Source organism: Fukomys damarensis, unplaced genomic scaffold (assembly GCF_012274545.1).
Source record: "Fukomys damarensis isolate Sample0158 unplaced genomic scaffold, DMR_v1.0_HiC HiC_scaffold_37, whole genome shotgun sequence".
In the NCBI taxonomy this organism is placed as follows: domain Eukaryota; kingdom Metazoa; phylum Chordata; class Mammalia; order Rodentia; family Bathyergidae; genus Fukomys; species Fukomys damarensis.
In genome coordinates this window covers 66,989,828-67,012,832 of record NW_022900949.1, presented here as the reverse complement: position 1 = coordinate 67,012,832, position 23,005 = coordinate 66,989,828, and the positions used below count along the sequence as shown (strand labels likewise).

Genomic DNA, 23,005 nt, shown 5'->3' with positions numbered 1-23,005 from the left:
TTTGGTACCGGGGTTTGAACTCAGGTCCTTGCGTTTGCAAGACAGGCCACCGAACCGCTGAGCTAAATCCCTGGCCCGCACAGCTCTTGAATCATGGAACTCTAGAGGAAAACGACACTCTACTGACCTAATCTCCTCATTCTCCCTGTGAAGGAGAGAGGTGATCTAGGGAGTCAAAGGTTTGCTCAAGTCACACACATGGCTTCTGGTACAGTCATTGCCTAAATACAAGTCATTTTGCTGAGAGTCTTGCTTGGTTTTTCTACCCTAAACCAAAACTGTCTCATACTTGTGCACAGAGCTTCTCCTCTGAGACTCCCAGGGAGTGACTACCTAGATTTGACCTCACTTCTGTTCTTTTTTCCTCACCCTACCCTTTATTGGACTTTGAGGGATTTTCACATGTATTCCCAATTTTTCTGTTTAGAGCATACAAAGAACAAATGGCCATTCAGGTTTCTTCTCCCTTAAAGCATATTCTTATAGCATTTTCTCAAGAGTATAGATAGAGCTAGTATGAAACATTTTTCTTTGTAAAGGGAAAGAAATGCTAAGACATCAAGGAAGGAAGAAAAATAGGCAGGCTGAAGGCACAACCTGAAGAAGAGCATTCATTCTAATTTGGAGTTCCTTCTCCTGCCCAAGTTCCCCAACTCAGCCTTCTTCATATACTATCTCAGATGAAAAATTGTTCCCTTGATACCTTCATGAAATAGTTAACAGTTTTCTGACTGTTCCATAGACTATTGTACTGACATTGATTTTTGCAGGGTTACATGGGTGAAGGGAATAGAGGAACAATATAAGTTCTGAATTCCATATTTAAGAAAAAAATCTAGGAAAAATTCTTGTCAGAGACAATAGTCTGTGGATGGGATTTTGCTGAAGAGATTGTCTCCTTGATCCCTAACTTTTATAGACATTCTTAAATCAACAGAAATGATGAAATGTATCAGTAGGGTAACTTTCTCTGCCCCCCAACTTTATAATAATAGAGAGCCAAATTTGTTGCTGTTCACATTTCTAGTAAGTTGGAATCTCAAATTAGAATTAGGAAAGCAAACTCGTGTTAAAAATGTTAATATATCCCAACAAGAAAACAGATTCAACTTGAGAATATGATATTAAATTCTATCATAGATGAGCCTAGGATAGACTGATTTATTAGGTTAAGATTTATCTATCATTGAAAGTCTTAAAAGTGAAATCTGCCTGCATGCTTTTTGTTTTCCTCCCTGAAGTGAGAATTTTCCTGACAGTTTGAATGTGGCACAAGACTAAGCTGTTGCTAACCTGTTTGTCAGTTGCTGGGCAGTTTTCTCAGTGTCTTTCTTGACATGTTTTAACTTGATTTCCTGAGGCTTCAGAATGAGGATTGCCCTGTTCTTAATGGTACAATGAAAAGAGTGAGATTCTTTTGATCAAAATGAGGCAATCAGGATTGAAAAGAATTGTTTTTCCTTTTGGTGTCTTTTTAAAAAATTATATAGATAAAAGATTATAAAACAAATTGTGTTATCTATCTCTCAGTGAACAACTATAAAGGGCATTGAATTTTACTCATCTAATAGAGTGAATGTGGCAAAAAAAAAAAAAAATTCCAGTAGATAGAAGTGAGTACGGAAACATTTCCAAGTTTGAAGGTGCAGTACCCAGTTTAGGTTGTTGTGGCTGCCTGAGTTGGAAACCGTGAAGTACCAGTGGCTCCATTTCAAAAAGTGCTGCCTCCTTTGGAAGATTTATGTATATTATTGTCAGCATACTAATTTCTACTTTTTTCTTCCAACCTCAGATTTAAGGAAAAGTGTAATACAGTCTTAATCATGGCAGTATCCCATCACTCGTGGCTTTTATGAAAATAAAAAAATGTTTTCATTTACCTTTCATTGCGGTGGCTGGCTGTCCATTCATCTGACACGAGTGTCTTCAGGTTGAAACAAGCTTCTCATCTCTGACTGGGAATAAGCTTTGAAACTAAGGTTGCCTAGGCAGTCGGTGGATTTTCTGGTGAAGAATAAAAGATGATCATTTTCTTTCTCCTCCCAGAGAAGATCGGTACTCCTCTATCCTCTGATCATCCTCTGTGGCGCCCTTTCAGACTGTCTTGTCCAGAAACAAGTGGTGCAACTGGCTCCCTAGATAATGTAAATGACTCATGTTTAAGAGTAGGTGAGTTTTGTAGGCAGGGAAGAGCATTTCCTGAACCTGCAGGAATCAGACAGTGGTGGTGATTCACCTGAAGGGCATACTGAGGGCTGGAACTCAATGTCAGAAGTCAGTTAAGGAGTGGGGGAGTAGTCGGGCATGGGTCCCAGTTACTAATCAGATCCAGTCTGTAAGTCTACCTTTTTTTTTTCCATTTTAGGGTTTTCTGTTGCAAAGTAGAAATTGTGCATTTGCAGTTTTCCTGCTGGTTAAATTCTGTATTGAAAAAGAATACAAATGTATTTCATGAGAGAGAAAGATTTTTTAAAAATAGAAATTTAAAGAGTAAAATTAAAATGTTCTTATAGTGGTAGTTGATAACTTTGGAAACCTGTAGTCCTATTCATGATTCTGATGAAATCTGTAGACCCATTTTCACATATACACAAATGTACGTGTTCAAATATTTTAAATAAAGTTAACTAGGGAATAGGTTCACTGAATTCTTTGAATACGTTTTTCTACAAATACAGCTTGTCATTTTTAAAAGTATCCCACATATTTATATAACCCAATCATTTTTTATTCGTAATTAATTTTAGAACCTTCAGATAAAAATTTCCAAAAATGCTAGTATTTTCTTGAAGGCAATATTTAAACAAATCAATAAAAATTTTTATGAAATAAAATAAAAATCTATCAAAGATGAAAAAAATAAAAATAATAGTGACAAGTGGAAACATTTTTTAGTTTCCTTAGACGAAGGAAATAATATGTTTGTACTACTTGGTTTTCCTTCTGTGTTTGTACAGAAAAACAAATATGTTAAATTGCCAATATTTGTATATCAAAATTACATTTCTTCTATAGTCTTTTTCTAAACAGACAACTACAGTCTTCATGTTTTTCCATTCTTTGTAGGGTGCAGTGAGCATATTATGAATGAGTAGCTAGTCCTAGGAAAGGTCTCTGAATAAAAATTAGCCAACATAAAAATGGCTTAATCTTATAAAAATTGACCAGACTTACAAATAGCTCTTCCTTTAGGTTTGAGTCTCACAATGCTGTTTTTATTTCTCCATGGACTCTTCATATTTGAGGCCATTTCCGTGCATTTGGGGCAAGAGGCTTTATTTTGGGGAGACTTGTCCTTCTTGCCATGTTTACAAATTGTGTTCCATTAATAGTAAATTATATGTTGTTCATAATTCAAAAATCAATGCCAAAACTACTGCTAAGTCTTAAGGGCATCAATTCAAAGAAAAATCATCCCTTGTAGACTCCTTTTTTATTTATTTTTTTTCCTTGTAACCTCCTTAAAAGTAGGCTGAACAAAGACCTTCTCTGCATATTCTTAGGATCGTTACCCCAAATTTTAGTTTGTGTGTATAAAGTCATAAAGGGAAGCTTATAGGAGCAAATATTTAACAAGCCTCTGATATAAGAATTAAAGGAGGGTGTGAAGGGAGGGCAGGGGTATGGGGAAAAAATGAGAACCAAGATCTGTCATGTAAGGGTTCAAGATCCCAATGATTTAAGTAACTGTACTGTACACATAAAAGTACCAGTAAACTCAGTAAGATTTAAGAAAATAAAGGGAGTTCTGTTATATATCTTGAATTTCAGTGCATTAATTACCTGGGTTGACTTTGTAATATTAAAGTCATTGAGCTTCTTATTGATATTTTTACTTTAAAAGGAAAACGCCTTTCCAGAAAGTTGTTGATAGTTTTTATATGCTTTTATTTTGAATTTGAAAGGGAAATGCCTTGGTAATTTAGGATTACATGTCTTGGCTTATAGTGCTTTTAAAAAATGCGTAAGACAAGTAGACAGTATAAAGTGAATATGGTAGGCCCTTGTACTTTTGAAGAGCGACCTTCATGCATCTTGAAGCACTTGACTTTGTATGCTGGGTGTTAGGAAGATAGGGCAATGCACCTTATTCTGGAGTGAGCTTCGCCTTCCTTAATAGGTAAACTGTGTGTGTGTGTGTGTGTGTGTGGACAGTAATTTAATATTCTTTTGGGTGGTAATGTAAAGGAAGTCTTGTAATGAAACTCTTAACATGAGGCAGGCTTTATCCATGAGTCTTCAAGTACTCTGTGCTGTTCTCAAGTCAGAGCTTGTTAAAGCTTATTGTACCTCACATTAAAAAAAAAAAGTAAGTAGTACACGTTTAGTCATGAAAAAAGTATAGTGCTTTGACGAAAAGAGCATCCAGCAACCAGCCCATAACTTTGTTATTGTTCACGTCATTGAAAGGTAAACCTGCATAATTTTTTTCTGCTGATTCTTATAGCAAGTCTCATATTTCATGAAAGCTCCAGCAGGCTTTATAGTAATAATTACTTTGTCACTTCATTGGAAAATCCTCTTAAATGCAGGGTAACTCTTTTGATAATAATGATTAGCAATTCAGGACAGTGTCCTCGTGTATGTTTGTGTGTGTGTGTGTGTGTGTGTGTGTTTGTGTTTCTGTGTTTCTGCTACCACAATGCTTGAAACATTTTTTTTCTTCTTGGAGCTAGGAATGATTGCATTTCTGCTGACATGTTTAAGAACTTTAAATCTTCGTACAAGTCAAAAGAACATTTTGACTGAATTTCTTCTACACTTACAAATTGCTACCATTTTTCAAATATACTTCCCCCTCATGTATTTTGCGAAGGTGTTTGAAGTGACAGTCATTGTAACAAATGTGTCACCTTTGTACTTCAGCATGTATTTCCTGAAAGCAAGGCTGTATTCACTTACCTTATCACAGTACCATTATCAGCCTAGACATTAATTTTGAAAGAATAGTATTTAGAGATATTCAATTTGCTTTAAAAAATCTGCTAGTTTCCCAATATTATCTTTAATGAAATTTTTGCTGTACAATCTAGTCACTCCTCACATTCTACTTAGTTTAATGCTTAGCATTAAACTATTTCTTTGACAAACACTTCTGCATTTTTGTCTTTATGTTAAATCTTGATTCTGAAAATTGGTTTCATCTATATTCTGTCCTGTGGAGCATGTAACAAGGAGATGCTTGTATGTTTCTGAAGCAATTGGAACATACTACATTGGGGTCTACGTTGAAGTTTATATTGGGGTTTAATTTTGAAGTTAAATAGGAATCTATAATTTTGCTTTTGTATATATGTCCAGTACATACCCAGTTCATAATTGAAAAATTGGTAGGACCAAACTCATTTTTTCTTCGAGATACTGGGATGGCTTATTTAACCTCTCTTTAATGTCTACAAAGTGAACATTCTAGTTTAATCACAGAAATTTGGACATGTTGCTCATAACCTTACTGACTTCAAAATATATTCTTAAAAGAACAAGAAACTCAAGGAAAGAAGGAAAAGCCCAAGGAAGATTTTCTCAATCCTGAAATGAATGCTTTGCCACCAGTTCTATTTTGATATTAGAAACTGAATGCATCTATCAATCACCAAGGCTTACCTTGATCTCCTAGTGGCTTCTCCATGGCCTATGACTTCTCTTTCCTCCCTTCTTTTCTTCTCTGTATTGATCCGATCTGGAACAGCGTCCCTTCCTCCAGTGTTGGAAGGCATATCATTGTGTTGTAATCTCATTTTCTGTATCGCTATAAACTCCTATGTATCCATTTCTTCTTTAAGAAAAATGCTCATATAAAGGACATCAAAGTCCTTTGTAGCACACTAACTTGTTACAAAACAAAGACAAGCAAGGATCTAATTGAAACGAAGTCTTGCTAATCATTCTTATATACCCATGTCTTTTCCATACAGTCAGAACATGGGATTAGAATTGTAGTAAATTCTTCATGAAACCTTACTATTCCGTCTCTATATACAGAGTCATTGTAACTGTGGCTCACAGCCAGTAGCTGTGCATTTGTGCTGTGTATAGTTATTACAAGCCCTTTAATGTTCCTTTGATGAGATTTCTATCTCTGGGTCCTTGTGCTTGAATTACTATGTTTAATCTGAGACTAGAAATGATTTATATCTCTTAGGTCTGCTTTCCATACAGCACTTACTCTTTGCTGGTGTGAGAAACTGATTTATAATGTTTGATTAAAGGGAAAGGGTGGATTGGATTTTGCGTCTGGAGATAGGGCTGTGCCTGACTCTTGTCCTCTCAGTGTACTCCTAGCCTGGGAAATCTTACTTGTGAGAAGCAGTGTCAGGCAGGGACAAAACTGGTCACCGGGGCCAGGAGGGCTCCAAATTGCATCCCAGCTTCTCGATTTAGTAGTGATAACTTTGGGCAAAGTTATTAGTATAATTCAGCCTCGATTTTTTCTTAAAAGTCAGCATGGCAATGCTTATCATGAAAGATTGTAAAGCTTAAATGTGATAGTGTATACAAGGCAATTCCTACAGTGTTTAGAACTTGGCTGGAATTTAGGGAACAGTAGTACTTTTTTCTTGTTGCAGGGCCAAGGGAGAGTGAGTGAATGGAGGGTCTTTATGCATGGTAAAGTTGGAATAATTAAAAATTGAAAATGCAACAGGGTGTGGTAGTAATCTCAGTACTGTAATGTGGAATCACAGTACTCTGGGAGGCTGAGGCAGGAGGATTTGAAGTTCAAGCTCAGCTTGGGCAATTTAGTGAGCCTTTGCCTCAAAATTAAAAAAAAAAAAGAACTGAGGAAATAGCTTAATGGGAAAGCCCAGGGTTCAGATTCCCAGTAAAAGATACACACACACACACACACACACACACACACACCCCTGAACATGTGTGTACACAGCTCAACTCAGAAGTTAAGATATGTGAATAATACTTTGGTTGCATTTGGAAAGCTCTCAATTTCCCTTTAATGATGAACAGAATTTTTAAAAAATGGTTTTTATAATCTTTGTTAAACTTTCTTTTCTGCAGAAGAGGAAATTCGCACTTCTGTACTCCAGACTATCGGAGTGTGGGGAGACAGGGAAGGTGGTCTCAGCAGACCAGTGTGCTCAGGTTAATCTTTCATAGTTTAGGTACTTCTCGTTGCAAGAAAAACAGTTGCACAATTAAATGGAATATAAGGATAGATAAAAGATTAGTGTGATATGTAACCTTAATGCATGAAGTTAGTGTTTTTAAAGACAAAACTGAAAGAATTCAGATATACATTTGATAAAATTTATTTATAGGTGTACAACTAAGTTCAGTCATTGTACACCATCCTACTTTTAAACAGAAGTTCCAGAACAAAGGTGCATGTTCTTCTGTGCCTGAGGGTATTGTGTTTGTCAGTTTGAGTTTTATCACAGGAGTGGCAAAGGTTCATAGGCTGAGTGAGGTGCAGATTTCTTTTTTAAAAACTGGTTTAGCTGTGTACTGTGAATCTTAAATTTAATTTCCTTTTCTGTTTCTCACTTGCTTTCTCTTCTATTATTCCCTCTTGTCTTCTCAGAATCTTCTATCCCTACCATTTTCTCTTGATGCTTCCCACCCCTTTCTCTTCTCCCCCACTTTCACCCCCCATACATTATACTGCAGTAGATGGGGGGCAGGGAATCAGGGCCTCAGGTGACACTGATGTCTGAAAGTTTGACAGAGCCATTTTGAGCCCAAGCTTGGTTCTCCTGTCCGTGTGATCCCACTAGCTGATATGTGCCTGTGCTCTACAATTTCATGTGGAACTTATTCACTCTGTACTTTTAAGGATGGGAAGAACTATTCTATGTCTTAAAAGTATCTAATGTGATAGCTCTTGTTTCTTTGTGGAACTCTTAAACTGACTTGTCCTTAATGGGAAGGAAAGTGTTAACTTTTAATTCCTTGTTTCCCATTCACAAACAAAGGCTGTAACCCTTCCACCTTCTTAAAGTTACCATGACCTTATGGTTGTGGACTCATCATTGTTGACCTCTTCAGAGAGATTCTGTTCATGACTGCTTCTTCTTTGAATCTCTCTTGTTCCTTGATTTCTAAACATTCCTCCCTACCCCAAACTCTTGGAATTAGCTACCTTTTCCTCTGAACTTCATTGCTCTGATCAGTGTGCCTCGTATCCTATGCAACACCTGCAGTCATTGGGTTCTGTATTCCTTACTAGCTTTTACCTTCAGAGATCAAAGGCCCTGTCACCATGCAGATGATGAAGGGATCACTTGCCTGATGAGCAAACAAATCCATTCTCTGGGATTTTAATTTTTCTCAAGAACTCTCTAATACTAGAGGAGTACTCAGTACATACAGGATGTCATGATTGGAACCTTCCTGCTTCTGAGAGTACGAAGCTCTTTGTGTTGAGACTTTTCCCCTTTCCTTTCCAATAGCTGCTTCCTCACTCTTGTTGCTGCTGGGGTTTGATATCAGCCTATGACTGATAGGACAGAGTAGCCTTGTATTGGAGTAGCTGTGATGTCCTCCACCTGTGTGGGCTTTGCTGCCGCCTTTGCTTTGTGTGTGAAGGGCGGCACGCACCGAGGGCAGGACATTGACTTTCTTTTTGCTTCAGTTTTCTTTTTTTTCCCCCCTTCTCTTCCCCTCTCTTCAGAGAGCCTAACAGTGTCTGTCACATAGGGTGTAGTGAGAATTAGAAATGCAGTGGATGTAGTGATAATCCTTATACAGTGCCTGGCACGCAGCAGACATTCAGTGAATTCAGTTGCATGAGGTCCTGGGAGGTTCTTGTGAACTTCTGGGCCAGGGCTTATGAAGTAACAGCCATGGGCTGCTGCCAGCCCACACCTGATTGTGTTGTTTTTCTTCAGTCTGGGACAGCGGAGATGCTATGGAAGTTTTACAGATTATAAAACCTGTAGCACAGGGAACTGGTGTGCTTTCTCTTGAGAACATTGTAAGATCTGAGGTTATAAATACAGTAATTTAGAATATGCGCTTAGAAGCCAGAGTCTGAGTTATTTCAGCCCTGCTACCTGCTAACTATGTGACCCCATCCAAGTTACTTAATCTTTCTGTTTCTTAACTTCTTTATCTCTAAGATTGAGATAATAATACACTATAGGCTTCCTGGGCATATTAAATGAGATAATGTATTTAAGATTCTTGGTCCATCTGCCATTCTTGGTACATAGTAAATAGTAATGTGTGCTGATTGCGTTCCTGATGCTTCCAGTTTTACCAGTACCATTTTCACCAGGCACCCTGAATTCCCTGCTCTGCCCACACTTGGTATTGAGTGGGAGATGACCCTTGAAGTGGGGTGTGAACTTTCCAGGTAACCAAGCATTGTCATTCCCATCACCTTTCAGGTGCCCTGCTTCCTTACCGACAGTTTTGTCTGTCTGATCTGGTTCTTGGATAGAAGGCTGTGCTGCAGGTCAGCCCTGATGGAAGTGTGAATCCTAAGGAGCATTTAGCATGGTTGTTCTTATCATGTGGTTTACACCCGCAGCACCAGTGCTACCTGGAAGTCTGTACCCAGGCCTCCCCCAGACCCACTGGTAAAGAAACTTGAGGTGGATCTAGCAGTTGGTGTTTCGTTAACATTCCTCCACAAAGCCACTAAAGTTTATGAGCTAATATAACGTGTTCTGCATTCACATTACCTACATTTGGTTTCTGGGTACAATTCAAAATGGTGAATGTCTTTCTAGTCACTTAAAATAATTTGTAAACCCTAAACCTGGTGGGGCTGCTGCCTTTTAAACATGCTTTTCTTTAAATATTTATTAATGCCTCCATTCATTTGGGCTTTTCTGCTCCGGATATTTTGTTCTGTTAAGATACATGTGACTTTCTAGAGGACTTTCGTTATTTAGAATAACTCTATCAATTTCTAAGTTCATTGATCTGGTACACCACCCCATCAGTAATTTCCTTGGGCTTGTCAAGAATCCATCCATGTGTGACAGATGCACGCTCCATCCCTTTTCTTCCTGGAGGATATTTGAAAGACCTTGCCTTGTTTATCCAGTAAAATAATTACACTCAAGCATTTATTCATTCATTTTATTTGTTATATTTTGTATTGCTGAGGATTGAAACCAGGCCCTTCCACTGAGCTACATCACCCCCCCCCTTTTTTTTAAACTTTATATTTTGCGACAGGGTCTCACTAAGTGGTTAGGTTTCTCAGGCTAGGCTTGAACATGTGATCTTCCCGCTTCTGAGCCGTGGGATTACACGTATGTGCCATCATGCCCAGCCTACATTTTAGCTTTTGATAAAAGCCCTCAATCGTGTTCTGAACAAACATGCCATAGTAGAACTTGCATTTTTTTCTTTTTATTCTTTTCTATGTCTCATTTATGGCAATGTTATATCATCCCATCCATAAATTCTGGAATTTAGAATTGTGATTGCTAGTCTTGGAAGCTCATTGTTTTGTGGATGTGAATTTAAGATCTCTCTAGTATGTCTCTTCTTTAAAATTTTGCTAAATTTTTTTTTTAGATCAGGCACTTTGCTATTGATTGCAGTATAATAGAATAATGTATTTGTGTTTATGGAAGATAAGGATATTGAAATTTTATCTGGAAATATATATACATTAGCTCTAACCACCTTCAGAAGATATTGTAAATATTATTACACTACCACCCATAGATTATTATTAAGCAAGAGTGCTTCAGCTGCAAGTAACTTAAAGTAGAATGTCTCCTTGTGATTGTGTAGTGCACTCCACAGTGATAATACAGATTTAGTGACCTCTGTAGTAGTAATGGTAATTTAATTCATTAAAGAGGATGAAAATCACATATCAAGAGTACTTTTATAAAGGAGATCTTTAGAGATTATCATATGCTACATTTATGGGTTTTACTTAGCTAGCATCAATAGTGCAGGCCTAACACATTCTGTCAGTAGCTTTCAAACTGAAATGTTCCTGGTCAGTAGCCTCAGAGCTACACAAGCACTGCTGAATGGCCCTGCTTTACTCATGGTCATTCATTAGTAAACCCAGAAACACTTCTCAGACCCTTGCTTGCATAGTGGAGAGCAAATGAAAGGAACTTCACCTTGCATTTCATGAAGTTGATATCATTTTTGGATAATAATATCAATGACAGGATTTCATTTTTGCTTCTCTAGTATATAAAAATTAAACCCATTTGTTTTATAAAATATTTATTAATTGCACAACAAGGCAGCCTCTGCCCTAAAAATATACATAGGTTATTTAACAGTAGGTATGTATTTCAGCAAGTAATTACAAAGTAATGTGATAAATACAGTAATGGAGGTAAGACAGCGTGCAGATGATGGAGTGATTGAGTTTGAGGTGGTAGTGGGAGATGGGCCAGATGGGACTCCCCAGACCAAGTGATGACAACTTAGGGTTTCACAGAGGGATAAGTTTTCTAGGTGATCAGAATGGCTCAGGGGCAAAAGCAATTCTGACAGTTGCTGTTTTATGTAGGAGTATAAAGTTCAAGGGATGAAAAAGCAGTTAGCAGATGAGTACAGAAAAGGAGGCAAGTTCTATGGCCTTTGGGGCCTTAAGGCTGGGGGAGGAGGGAGGCCTGGGCTTTACATTGTGATGATTACCTTGGAACTGGCCACACATACACATTTACAGAGAATGATTCTTCCTTTGTGTATTTTCTCTAGACCATATAAATTAGCACCCATAATTTCAGAAAATCACATTTGCTTTTAAAATGTTTTTTCAAGTCAGCTAAGGGGTTCAGGAAAAAGTGGAAGTAAATAATAAGACTAAGTAGACTTTAAAAAAACTCCTAGTGTGGGCATTACCGCTTTTGGGTTGGCAACTATACATTCTTATGTGTACTAAGAATAGCATATTATATTTAAAACATCTGTAATTCATGATCTGTGGGAAATACTTTGGAAGATATTAAGAAAACTTGTCTGACTTTTAAGAATGTTAACTATCATTGGGCTATGCTATCAAGAACTACAGTTAACTAGTAAAAGGAAATCCGTGATGAGAAACTTAACATGCAACCAAAGAGTGGTGAAATAGTTATTTCCAACTAGGGTGGTGGTGGATTGGCTATAGACACTGTGGCCCAGGAAAGCTTTTTTGAAAAACAAAGCATTCTCCTCCTCAATTTATGTACACTGAGGTGTAAGCAGGATGATTTAATGTTTCTGCCTCCTGTAATGTGCTGTTGAAATATGCAAGAGGCCCTGTAATCCTGAGGAGAAACTTCTTCCCCTGGATTTCAGGGGATTTTTTTTTTTTTCAGCTTTAATTGACTTTATTGGTACATTTTAGGGATACAGTACAGTTACATTCATTGTTGGGATCTTGTACCTTTACATGACAGGTCTTGGTTCTCATTTTTTCCCCTTGTCCCTGCCCTCCCTTCACCCTCTCCTCCCTCCCCATTTACAACCACTTTATTTCCGTCTTTTCATTATCTCACATTTTTTTCTTTTCCCTTTTTAAATACCGAATAGTTTCTCTGGTGTGAATAATCTGCAGTAATACAGAAGATCCTAATAAGATTACTGACATTGAGAAATGGGAAGGGGAAGGGTAAAATCGGGATTTTTTTGACCCAGTTTGAATCCTCAGACTCTTTGTACTTAGCATCTGTCTCAACCCTTGGCTCTAGATTTCATAGATGACCTTTGGAAGTTGGAGTTTGTTTTAGCAGATACTAAAATTTTAGTGCTATAAAGGAGGTAGTGTTGTTGAAATTTTACGTGAGATGTCTGGAGAGGAGGTTTTTAGGGATGAACATTTCTTAATCTTTCCTAAACTATTAAATGAATGTCCTTGAAAAGATGACCCCTAGTGGCCATTTGCTTTGTTTGTTACATTGTCAATGTTGATTTTGCTTATGAGTAGATAGATCCATGTGGAGTTAATTTATACAGTCTTTGCTGTACAATAGGATAATGCAAGAAAGCATTTATTATGCAGTGTTTTTTCTTTTGCTGCTTAATTTTGATTTCCAAATAAATGACTCTTTGAAGTCTTGTTGCTAGATAGAAATTAGCCACACATTCAGTTGTCAGCCTAAGGTTATATTGTCTGTATGACTGCTGCAGTGTTCTTGGTTTGATGCTGTGGTCTTTCTCCATTTCATACATGGCAATCTTTGTGTAAATTTTTTACATAAGAATATATATATTAAGGGGTCCATACAAATGTTAGTTGCTGCCAAAAAGAGAGTTATTTCTTTAGCAATGAATAGTTGATTCTCTTGCTTGCAGTCAGTTGTGTTGTTGGTCTGACTGCGAGTGTATGGAACTCTGGCAAAATGAAATGGAGCGAAGCACACAAAGAAGACCGCCACCACCACGAATACTTTCCCCTCCACCCTTCTGTTGTTTTTGCTGTCCTTACTTCTGGATTTTTTATAAGAATAGTATACTTTCGTCGCAATTACCATGTAAAACAGAAGCATTAGGACAAAAACTGTCCAGAAAATAAACTGGCATATGTAATTGACCACTTGGTGCCATTTCAACCCCAGAGGGCCCTTCAGGGACGCACACTTTTTCACAGATGATGGTGTTGCCGCCTTGTTATTCAGGATCATATTTGGCAGGGAGATGAAGAACAACAGGAACCAGGTGAGGGTTGAGACTACTTTTGCAAAAACAGGTTTTCTAATAAAATATTTTCCAAAGGGTCTGATGATCTTGAGAAATCTATCAAAGGCTATGAGGCCCAGCAACATGATGCCTATATACATGGTCTCGTAATAGATTACAGCAGAGAAACGGCACACAAAAGCTCTGAGTTGCCAGGGTCCCAGGTGCGAGTCAGAGAGGATTTTGAAGGGAAGCATGAGTGTCATGATCAAGTCAGCCACCAGAGTGTTTTTGAGATACACAATGAAGGTGGAGGAGCTAGGGATGTGAATGAACACCCACAGCGCCAAGGTGTTCAGCAGGACACCAGTCAAGAAAACCACAGTGTAGAGGACTGGAAACACCAGCTGTGTTATCCGAGTGTCTCTGGGGCAGCGTTGAGACTGATTGAAGCCCTGCATCACCGAGGCATTGATTGTTTCCAGTGTCATCTATTACAAAGAAACACGTACACAAGCAAAGGAAAACGAAAAGCCCTTCATGATTGGCAAATGCTACTTTAAAAAAAAAAGCAAAGCACCCTGCATTTATTTGACACATTCAGTAGATCTGTTGAGAGCCCCATGTTGTTTCTGGCTAGAAGTTTAAAAGCAAATGATAATTTTTAGTACTTTTAATAATATCATGACTTTCACCCTCATGAAATCCGAATAACAGGTTCTACTTCATTCACAATTCCCATTTTTAAAACTGCAGTAAACAAAACCCCATTTAAATAGTAGGATAATACATGTTATATGGTATAAATTCCTCTATGCTCATAATCTATGGTTTGTAGAATACTAATTTAAAACATTTTTCTTAAGCATATTCTGCCTTTTAAAAGCATGCGCATTCATTAGAAAAATCGAAATTCACCTTTGTTCAAGAAGATACTCAGCTCTGTGTCTTCTTATTCCTGGAGTCATTAATTCGTCCTGTGAAGAGTTTCTGAAGCAAATGTTCTGCTTTTTTATACCGAGTTTCCTTCCTCATTTTCACTCCTGTACTTTTGTAATATGACCTCTAATAGAACGCCCTTTAGAGGTTTTGCAAATAAGCTCTTTTATTCTAAACTTAATTAACTGTTAACCTATGATTTGACTAATTTAGTTGCAGTTATCTTTCGTTTCAGTTTTTTCATAATAACTTTCCTGAAGTCTATCTTTTCAGTGTACATAGTCAATGAACTTTTTGAGTTCTTCTAGTATATAATAAGGATGATTATAATCCTAAACTACAATCAAGTAGGAGGCAAACACTAGGCTTTAAAGTCAGAATAATCTTGTACATCCTTACAGATTTGAGTTTTTCAGAAATTTTTGTTCACAGTGGTAGCCTGTTTTGGTAGACTTTTGCCTTAGTCCTTTGATTCTGGGATTTCTCAGAGGTAGTATGACATTTTCTAACTGGTAACGGTTCCTTAGGCCCAGATTTCTGAGTTAAGAATTTTAGGTCCACTAATTATTGTATCAGATTATTGATAATTGACTCAACAGCTTTTTGTCTAAGTATTATTGCCTGTATAATATATTTGAAAATACCAACATCATAGTATTGTTGAAAGGTTGAATTAATTGTGTAGAGTTGTGTTGGGCACACAGCACTAAAAATGTTAGCAACTCACCGCTGTGGTGCATGAATTGTAGATTTGAATGGAGATGCATGATTTCACTTTTTAGAAAGCCACTCTTAGAAATCTTTTTGTGTTGTATTTGAAGTACAGAACACCTCATGAATTTCATGAATTGTCTATAGGCTAAAGTCTTTAGAATTAGGAAATTTTTCCTTTATATCTCTTGAAGTAAGGAAGGTTGTTGTCTGTGGGTGTGTACTTCCCAGATAGGTGAAAGGGAAAGAGGAAATGAAGAGATTTTTATGACACGTGGATTCACCATGCTAAGTTTCATTTCCTGTTTCTTGATACAAATTTGACCATAGAGTTGGACTAGACTGTAGAGTTGAGTTCATCAGAAATTTTGGATCTCTGGGTTAGAATTCTGAAAATAGAAATTCTATATTCCCTTGAATGTTTTTAAATATGAGGCAACAAAATGCCTAATAATTTTGATTGATTCTAACCATTGGGTAGCACAATTTGAAAAATTTACTTGTGACTCAAATATTGTTGATCCTCAGGAATATGGACTCAAGATTTTATGTATTGGAATACAATTTAAACACATCTTTTTGTTTACCTCAGTAGAGGCTAACACTGAAGTGAAGCTTTTAAAAAAGCTTTTTAGGTAGAGGTGCTTAACCTATATGGTTAGTTACAAAGTTCCCTTCAGCCCCAAATTGATTATCTAGGTTTGGAATAGTTTCACTTTAAAGAAGAGACATTTTGTACAGGATTCTTTCATAATATAGTGGTTGCATTTCATAATTCCAGTGTGTGGGAAACTTTGAAAAGAGGAACCAATTAATTGTGCCCACTTCTAGTAATAGAAGTGGATTCTTTCAAATGTGTGTATGAAAGTGTTTGGCCATTGGATTTGGAAACTTTGTGCTACAGACTCAGGTTAGAGGTTGAAAACAATGAACACTGCTGAGGAGGAAATCAAAGAAGATACAATGAAAGGTCACAAAATTTAGGCTGCTAAATGGCAAAAAACTATTTCCATGTCTAGTCTCCAAGTTATGTCAAAGGATTCCTATTGATATGACTAACCAGTACCATGTGAATAATACTGAAAAAAATGAAGTATTTGCTTTGATTTAGGATGGACAGTTGAAGTGGGAACTCGTATATTCCTAGAAGAGACTTAATTTCCATCGAAATACACCAAGGTACTTTCCTTAAATCATGTGACATTGTTTTAAAAATGACTCACTATAGTAACAAATGGTGATACAGAGCTAAAAGAAGTTATGCAGTTTAAAAGTAAATATTTTTTTTCTCATTGAGTTTATTGGTACATTTTATGTATACAGTACAGTTACATTCATCATTGGGATCTTGTACCTTTACATGATAGGTCTTGATTCTCATTTTTTCCCCTTACCCCTGCCCTCCCTTCACCCCCCTTCCCTATTTATAAACACTTTATTTCCATTTTCTCATTTTTTTTCCTTTTCCATTATTACCTTTCCCCCACCCTTCCCACTTTCCCTACACCTTTAGCCCTTTTCTTCCTATTTCACATTGTCAATTATCTCATTAGTATCTTATGTACCATTATAGTTTTTTACACCAGAGAAACTATTCGGTATACATGTGTGACTTATTTATTTCCCAATCGGTGAGGACTGGATAAATATGTTTTTGTACATTAAAATATTAGAAAATTTCTACATGTAACTGAAATAATTATAAGTATTATTTGAACTACTTAATATTTAAGTTTAATATTTAATGTTAAAATGTTTTTAAAAATTCACATTCAGAAGTATATATAGCAGAATGTGAAAGTTAATCCCCTTTCATATATGTACCAATGTGTATGTGTTGCACATACATATTTACATTATTTACATGTTGATATTTGTTTAGGTCCATGTTAGTACTTGTAGACATGTTTTCAAAAGCAACATATATTTATATATTTTTTTTCTTTCTTTTTTTTATTTGGTTTTTTTTTTGAGACAGGTCTCACTATGTAGCCCAGGCTGATCTCGAACTCACAGCGATCCTCCTGCCTCAGCCTCCCGAGTGCTGGGATTACAGGCATGCGCCACCATGCCCGGCTACAACATATATTCATAAATAATAAAGCCACCATAGTTTAGCTTCTACTGGGGACATTTAGTTTATTTATAAGTTTTTCATTAAGAATAATACTATGACCCAAATACATGTCCATATATTCTTTTTTTTTTCCTGGCCATATATTTTTGTGCATTTATTCCAGCATATTTGTAGGAAATTTTCTAGAGATAGGGTAGCTGGTCAAAAAGTTACATGTCAAAATATTGAGTGGTATTTTCAGGTAGGTTTCCAGAAGATGGTACCAATTTATACTCCCATCAAGAGCAGATTTCTCTAAAACTGTTATAAATAATTTTTTATTTTTTAAATTCTGTTTATTTATGTATTTTGGTACTAAGGATCACATTCAGGACCTTGTGTTTGCGAGGTAGGCAGAGCACCACTAATCTAAATTGCTAATAACTTTTTAAATCAACTCTAAATTTACAGGTAAAAAAGCTGTGCCATGTTTTATATGTTAGGTGTGTGCATTTGAAATTTATAAGTAGGGTGTATATATTTTTATGTTTTGTATTTTAATGTGATGAAAACATTTTCAATCAATTAGAAACTTATAGATAAAAACTGTGCCATATACATAAATTGATAATTTATAAAGCAGATATATATGTCTATATATTTGTATTTTTATTGACTATGTATATTTCTCCTGGGAACTGCCTTCTGCCCCCTTCACATTTTTTTAAAAAGTTAAGCTGTTTCTCGGTACTCGTTGATTCGTATTTGTGTCTCCATACTTTTGGTTCCCACCAGCAGCACCCTAATCTCACTCTGGGCATTGCCTACCAAGAGTGGTCAGCTCTTTTCTGTTTGAAGCTGCCAAAACACCTGTATGTGCAAACAGATGGTTCTGTTTCTGCAATTTTTCTTTCTGTCCTTGTAGTACTGTTTCAAGGGTGGACGGTCCCCACTTTTTGAATGAGGTAGGAAATACTTAAATTGTGCAGGGTGTGCAGAGTCTGTTACTACAACTCAGCTGTCTTGCTGTAGCATGAAAGTAGCCATAGAGTCAGCCTGAATAACATGATTGTGCTGTAGTGAAACCTTATTTGTAGGTGCTGAAATTTGAATTTCACATTTCATGAAATTTCATTCTTTAAATTTCCCCCACAAGCATTTGAAAATATAAATGATTCTTAGGTCATAGATTGTGGTGAGCTGTGGTTTGTCCTAGTGGCTGTGCTTGCCAACCCCTGCTGTGATGTTTTCTGTAAAGAAACCACTGAGAACAGCTGCCAACCACAAACATCTTAGGCTTCAGAAGCCTCTGAGGCTATGTCAGGACTACATTTTCTTTCATGTTCTGAAATTTTCACCCACCTGTATCTATACCTTTTTAAAAAATAAAAGCCATTGTGAAATGGGTTTATATCAAAAACTTTAAACCTAGAGATAGTGACATGTAGTATGTATAATTAGCACTTAGTAAATACTGACCTCTCAGGCTTTTATTTTTTGTTTGTTTATTTGTTTTTGGTACCAGGGCTCGAACTTGGGACCTTGCACTTGCAAGGCAGGCAGCGGAACCACTGAGCTAAATCCCCGGCCCTGTCTTTTGTTTGATGTTGGAGTCTATGGTATCTACTGTCTGAGTAAAGAAATTCCAACAAAAGATGACTTATAGATTTGTTATATATGCATACCTCCAAAGAATAAGTAATTCTAAAACACTGCAGTTCTTTTTATAAAAATACTATAATACCATTAGCATGTGTAGTTTTTTTCTGTCTCTTTGAGGAAAAAGTCATCTCAGCAAATTATGACAGTAGGATCATTTAAGTCATCTCTGCCTATGTTGCCGTTTCCCAGGATACCCATATCTGACCTTGGCACCCTGAAGAGATTCTTTTTAATTCACTCTGTAGTCCCGACTTGGAATGAGTCTAGGGGTCCTTCATTTGTCTCTTATGCAAAGTAAGGTGGTTTGACAAATCTGGTTGATTTCTAGGCTATCTTCCAGTCAAATAGCCTGGTATTCTTACAGAACATGAAGACAGTCATCTGATATTAGAGTAGATTATGTGGCAGATATGACAGATGTTTTTTGCTCAGCTGTACATGGAAATATGTGTGTTTGTGACACAGATCTCTGTGTGTATCTCCACTGACATTATATGCTCATTTGTACCAGTGGCAGGATACGTGGCTACTTGAGAATATATACTATTTGAGAGCTTAAATGAGTCCCTAACTTGTAATGAAGATTAATTCAGCAGAAATTGTGATGGGTGTGGATAATATTGAAATTCAGCAAATTTCTCTATATCACAGCCTACCCTTTTTATTTCTTCTGACATATATTTAGATACTGGAGTCTGTGCCATCTTCTGTTTGAGAATCACTGCTGAGCATTATAAATAATTGAGATAAGTGATTTTCACTTCTAGTATTACATATTTTGCTTATATTAAAAACATATATGACCCTGATGTGATCATTACTGATTATCTTCGTGTACTGAAATGTTACACCGTACCTCATAAATATGTACCATTTGTCAATTAAATAGAAATACCAAATATGGCTTGTGTGAAATCAGACTGTATAAGTATCACCAATTTTATCATTTGTATATGAACTTGTTGAGGTGAGACCTTATCTGAAGAGACTGCACAATGCCATTCAATAAAACAGTGTTGGCAGTGATTCTTAAATGAGCTAGTGTTTGAGGTAGTTGTACAGCAAAAGATAGAGCCATGGTATATAGTATCTTTGAACAAGGAATGCAAAGAAAGTGATGCAGAGTTTAATGTAAACTTTTATCTCATACACACAAACACAAATAAGTAATGCCAAATAGTCGCTTTCTTCTTTGTAGTTACATTGTACAAGTCTGTAATCACACTTCACTTTTCTTATAAAAGGAAATGTTCATTTATTCAAATAACAGCTATTTATAGAAGCTGTTTAATAAAAATTAGTGTGGCTGATGGTACTGTATCCATTGAAGTTGTTAAAATGCTAGTAAACTAGACTTTCCTAATGTTTTCATTATTAGGAGGTTATAAAAGTAATTGTCCAATTTTTAATGATTTTATTCACTATTTCTGCTATTTATTAGAAAGGCATTCTTTAAATCTCATTTTAATGAACAATTTAAAAAAGTCAGCCCCACAAAATACAATTTCAATTAGGTTAAATCCCTGAAGATTTTTCTAATAATTAAAAATTAGTAGTTATGCCTTATCACATTTAAATTTTTATAAATCTCATAATAGCCTATGATTTGGTTAAAGGAATAAGTATATATACATCATCAATTTTGGAGAGTAGATTGATCATTTCATAGCAGAATGATCATTTTTTCTGTTGATATAAAAATAAAACAAGCCTGGCATGGTGGTGCACGCCTGTAATCCCAGTACTTGGGAGGCTGTGGCAGGAGGATCTCTGTGAGTTCGAGACCAGCCTGGACTACATAGTGAGTTCCAGGTTAGTCTCAACTATATAGTGAGAACCTGTCTTAAAAATACCAACCAACCAACCAAACAAACAAAAAAACAAAAAAACCCAAGATCAATGATGTATTTTATCAGTGACGTATGTTATTATTATATGGTAACCCACTTTGCAGAAGCTATGCAAATAATGAATTTGTGATTTTTCATGAAGCATGGTGCTTGGATATGTTTTTTTTTTTAAACTACCTAGTTACAGATGAAGTTATTTTCAAACATTTTAAGATAGCTTTTTAGACTAACAAAGTAGTTGAAAATTATTTTTGTAGTTACCTATTCAAGAGATACTATTATGAACCCAGGTACTTCTTAGTGTTAATATTTTTACACAGCGCTTTCCTTTGAGGGATTCTTAACACTAGTAGATTGCAACACTTCCTAGAGTAATTTGTTTACATTGGTGTCTCCTCACTTGGGTTACCACCGCCCTGTCCTTTCTTCCTGTTTTCTCGGGATGGAGATTTTGCAGAATTCTGACACTTCAGCATGCTTATCAAGGAATTTCTGAAGGATTTGCAAAGGAAAAAATAGATGAATGGATCCAAGCACGCGTTCAAAGAAGTTAACCAGAGTGTGCTTTCTTTGACATAGAACAGAGTGTTTTCTGCAGCACAGTCAAAAACATCCCGGGTCTGACTCAGGGTGTAGGGAATTCGGGCAAAATGGAAAGGAACAAAACAAATAAAGAACACAGCAATGATAATGAAAACTTTGACATTCACCTTTTTCCTGGGGACTTTGCCTACTCCCCTTGTTCTTACATATGATCTGTAGAGTTCTTTTGTAATGAGAGTATAGCATACAATTACAATTAAAAAATTAATCCAGAAGATGACTTGACAGATGTAATTGACTATTTCATGCCAGACCAGCCCAAACGGCGATTTAAAGAAAGAGCATTTCTTCACGTTTTTGTCCTTTGGCCTCTTGTTGGTGAGAATCATGTTAGGCAAAGAGAATAAGAACATGAAGGCCCAGATGGCAACAGAGAGAATCTTAGCCCCCAAGATATTACTGGGGTTGGATGTTTTAAATGGCCTGGTGGTCTTTTGGTACCGGTCGATAGTTATCAGTCCCAGGAATGAAATACTGATATACATTGTGAAATAAAATATGACAGAAGTAACTTGGCACACAAAGGTTCTCAGAGGTCCTGGTCCCAGTTCGGCATCACTAAGAATTTTGAATGGAAATGTCAGAATCATGAGAAGATCGGAAATGACTGTGTTCTTTAGAAAAATAATGAAGTTCGAGTTACTGTTGATTTGAAAGAAAATCCTCATTGCCAGGCTGTTTGTGACAAGTCCAACAATAAAAAGGACAGAGTAGAGCAGCGGGAATAGAACCTGGGTAATCTTGTAGTCTCTGGTACACAGGCTGCTGTTCCCAGGTGTAGCGGTGAGGTTACTGGTGACCTGCATTTCCTCTTTGGTTCCTAGAACAGGAGGGAGGGTGATTAGTCCCAGTAGATCGGATTAATATTACCTCTGTGTGTAACTTTTTCAGATACAACTTCCACTAAAAATTAAGATTCCTGGTCTTTATTGTGGCAGTCAGTAGGACCACAGAAAACAGAATCTCAAAATTGTTAATCTTAGCAGATATTACGGTGTAGCACAGTATAGTGAGACGAGCTCACTGTGTGATATTAGGGGTGTTCTGCACTTGTTTGTTGAATGTTCGCCTTTTAGAGCAAGTTTGGTCTTAGTCTGAGTCCATCTATGTTCATGTATAAAAGCCAGAAAAAATACGTGGACTATGCTTTATTCTTTCCCAACTTCACTTCCATCCCTTTTAGTGCCTTAAGTTTCTACATAGTCACTTTTTCTACACTGTCCTTATTACTGGCTTCGTTTACTCTGGTACTATCAAGTTTGCGAAAGAGAAGTGATGACAGTTACCCACCCATTAGAATTTGAAATTAAAAAGTGGAAAGAAATAGTTGTGAAGTTATTCTTGGGGATTTTGTTAAGTACTGAATACGAAAAAATAGCCAAAACATTTTCCTATAAATTAGAAGATATTCCTCCCCAGTATTGCCCAATCATGCATTCAAAATTCAGCTTCATGGAGAATAATTGTTTAGCTCTAAATATTTTTAACTCATGTATTTCTCACTTCCAACTTTATTGACTATATTTGAAGTTTTACATAAATTTTTAAAATATCATTCATTTTAAAACTAAAACATAGGGAGTTACCGACATTCCTTAAAATAGGATTTTTTTTTTTTTTTTTTTTTTTTTTTTTT

The 23,005-nt window shown here is 36.4% G+C and overlaps 3 protein-coding genes across 16 annotated transcripts in view; 1 reads left to right on the top strand and 2 right to left on the bottom strand.

The window, feature by feature from the left end:
- Nucleotides 1-23,005, top strand: part of Med12l (mediator complex subunit 12L) — a 305,898-nt gene that overhangs the window by 193,473 nt on the left and 89,420 nt on the right. The window lies entirely within an intron of this gene.
- On the bottom strand, nucleotides 12,847-14,526 carry P2ry13 (purinergic receptor P2Y13). Of its 2 annotated transcripts, none has more exons than XM_010625307.1 (2): nucleotides 14,467-14,526; nucleotides 12,847-14,039 (listed from the first exon to the last, which is right to left on the bottom strand). In XM_010625307.1, exon 2 carries the CDS (start codon nucleotides 14,037-14,039, stop codon nucleotides 13,023-13,025), a length of 1,017 nt encoding a protein of 338 aa, XP_010623609.1. In that variant the 5' UTR covers nucleotides 14,467-14,526; the 3' UTR covers nucleotides 12,847-13,022. The 2 variants fall into 2 exon arrangements, with proteins under 2 accessions (XP_010623609.1, XP_010623610.1); XM_010625308.2 differs by having other exon boundaries at nucleotides 12,847-14,184; nucleotides 14,467-14,523.
- P2ry12 (purinergic receptor P2Y12) overlaps nucleotides 20,758-23,005 on the bottom strand; it is a 44,232-nt gene continuing 41,984 nt past the window's right edge. For all 3 annotated transcript variants that reach the window (XM_010625304.2, XM_010625305.2, XM_033759547.1), the window contains one exon: nucleotides 20,758-22,189. In XM_010625304.2, coding sequence (XP_010623606.1) covers nucleotides 21,147-22,175 — 1,029 coding nt within the window. In that variant the 5' untranslated portion in view covers nucleotides 22,176-22,189 and the 3' untranslated portion in view covers nucleotides 20,758-21,146. The remainder of the gene's footprint in view (nucleotides 22,190-23,005) is intronic.

Bases quoted from the DNA above. Each gene is read 5' to 3' on its own strand.
- P2ry13 (XM_010625307.1), bottom strand. From the start codon at position 14,039: ATGACACTGGAAACAATCAATGCCTCGGTGATGCAGGGCTTCAATCAG.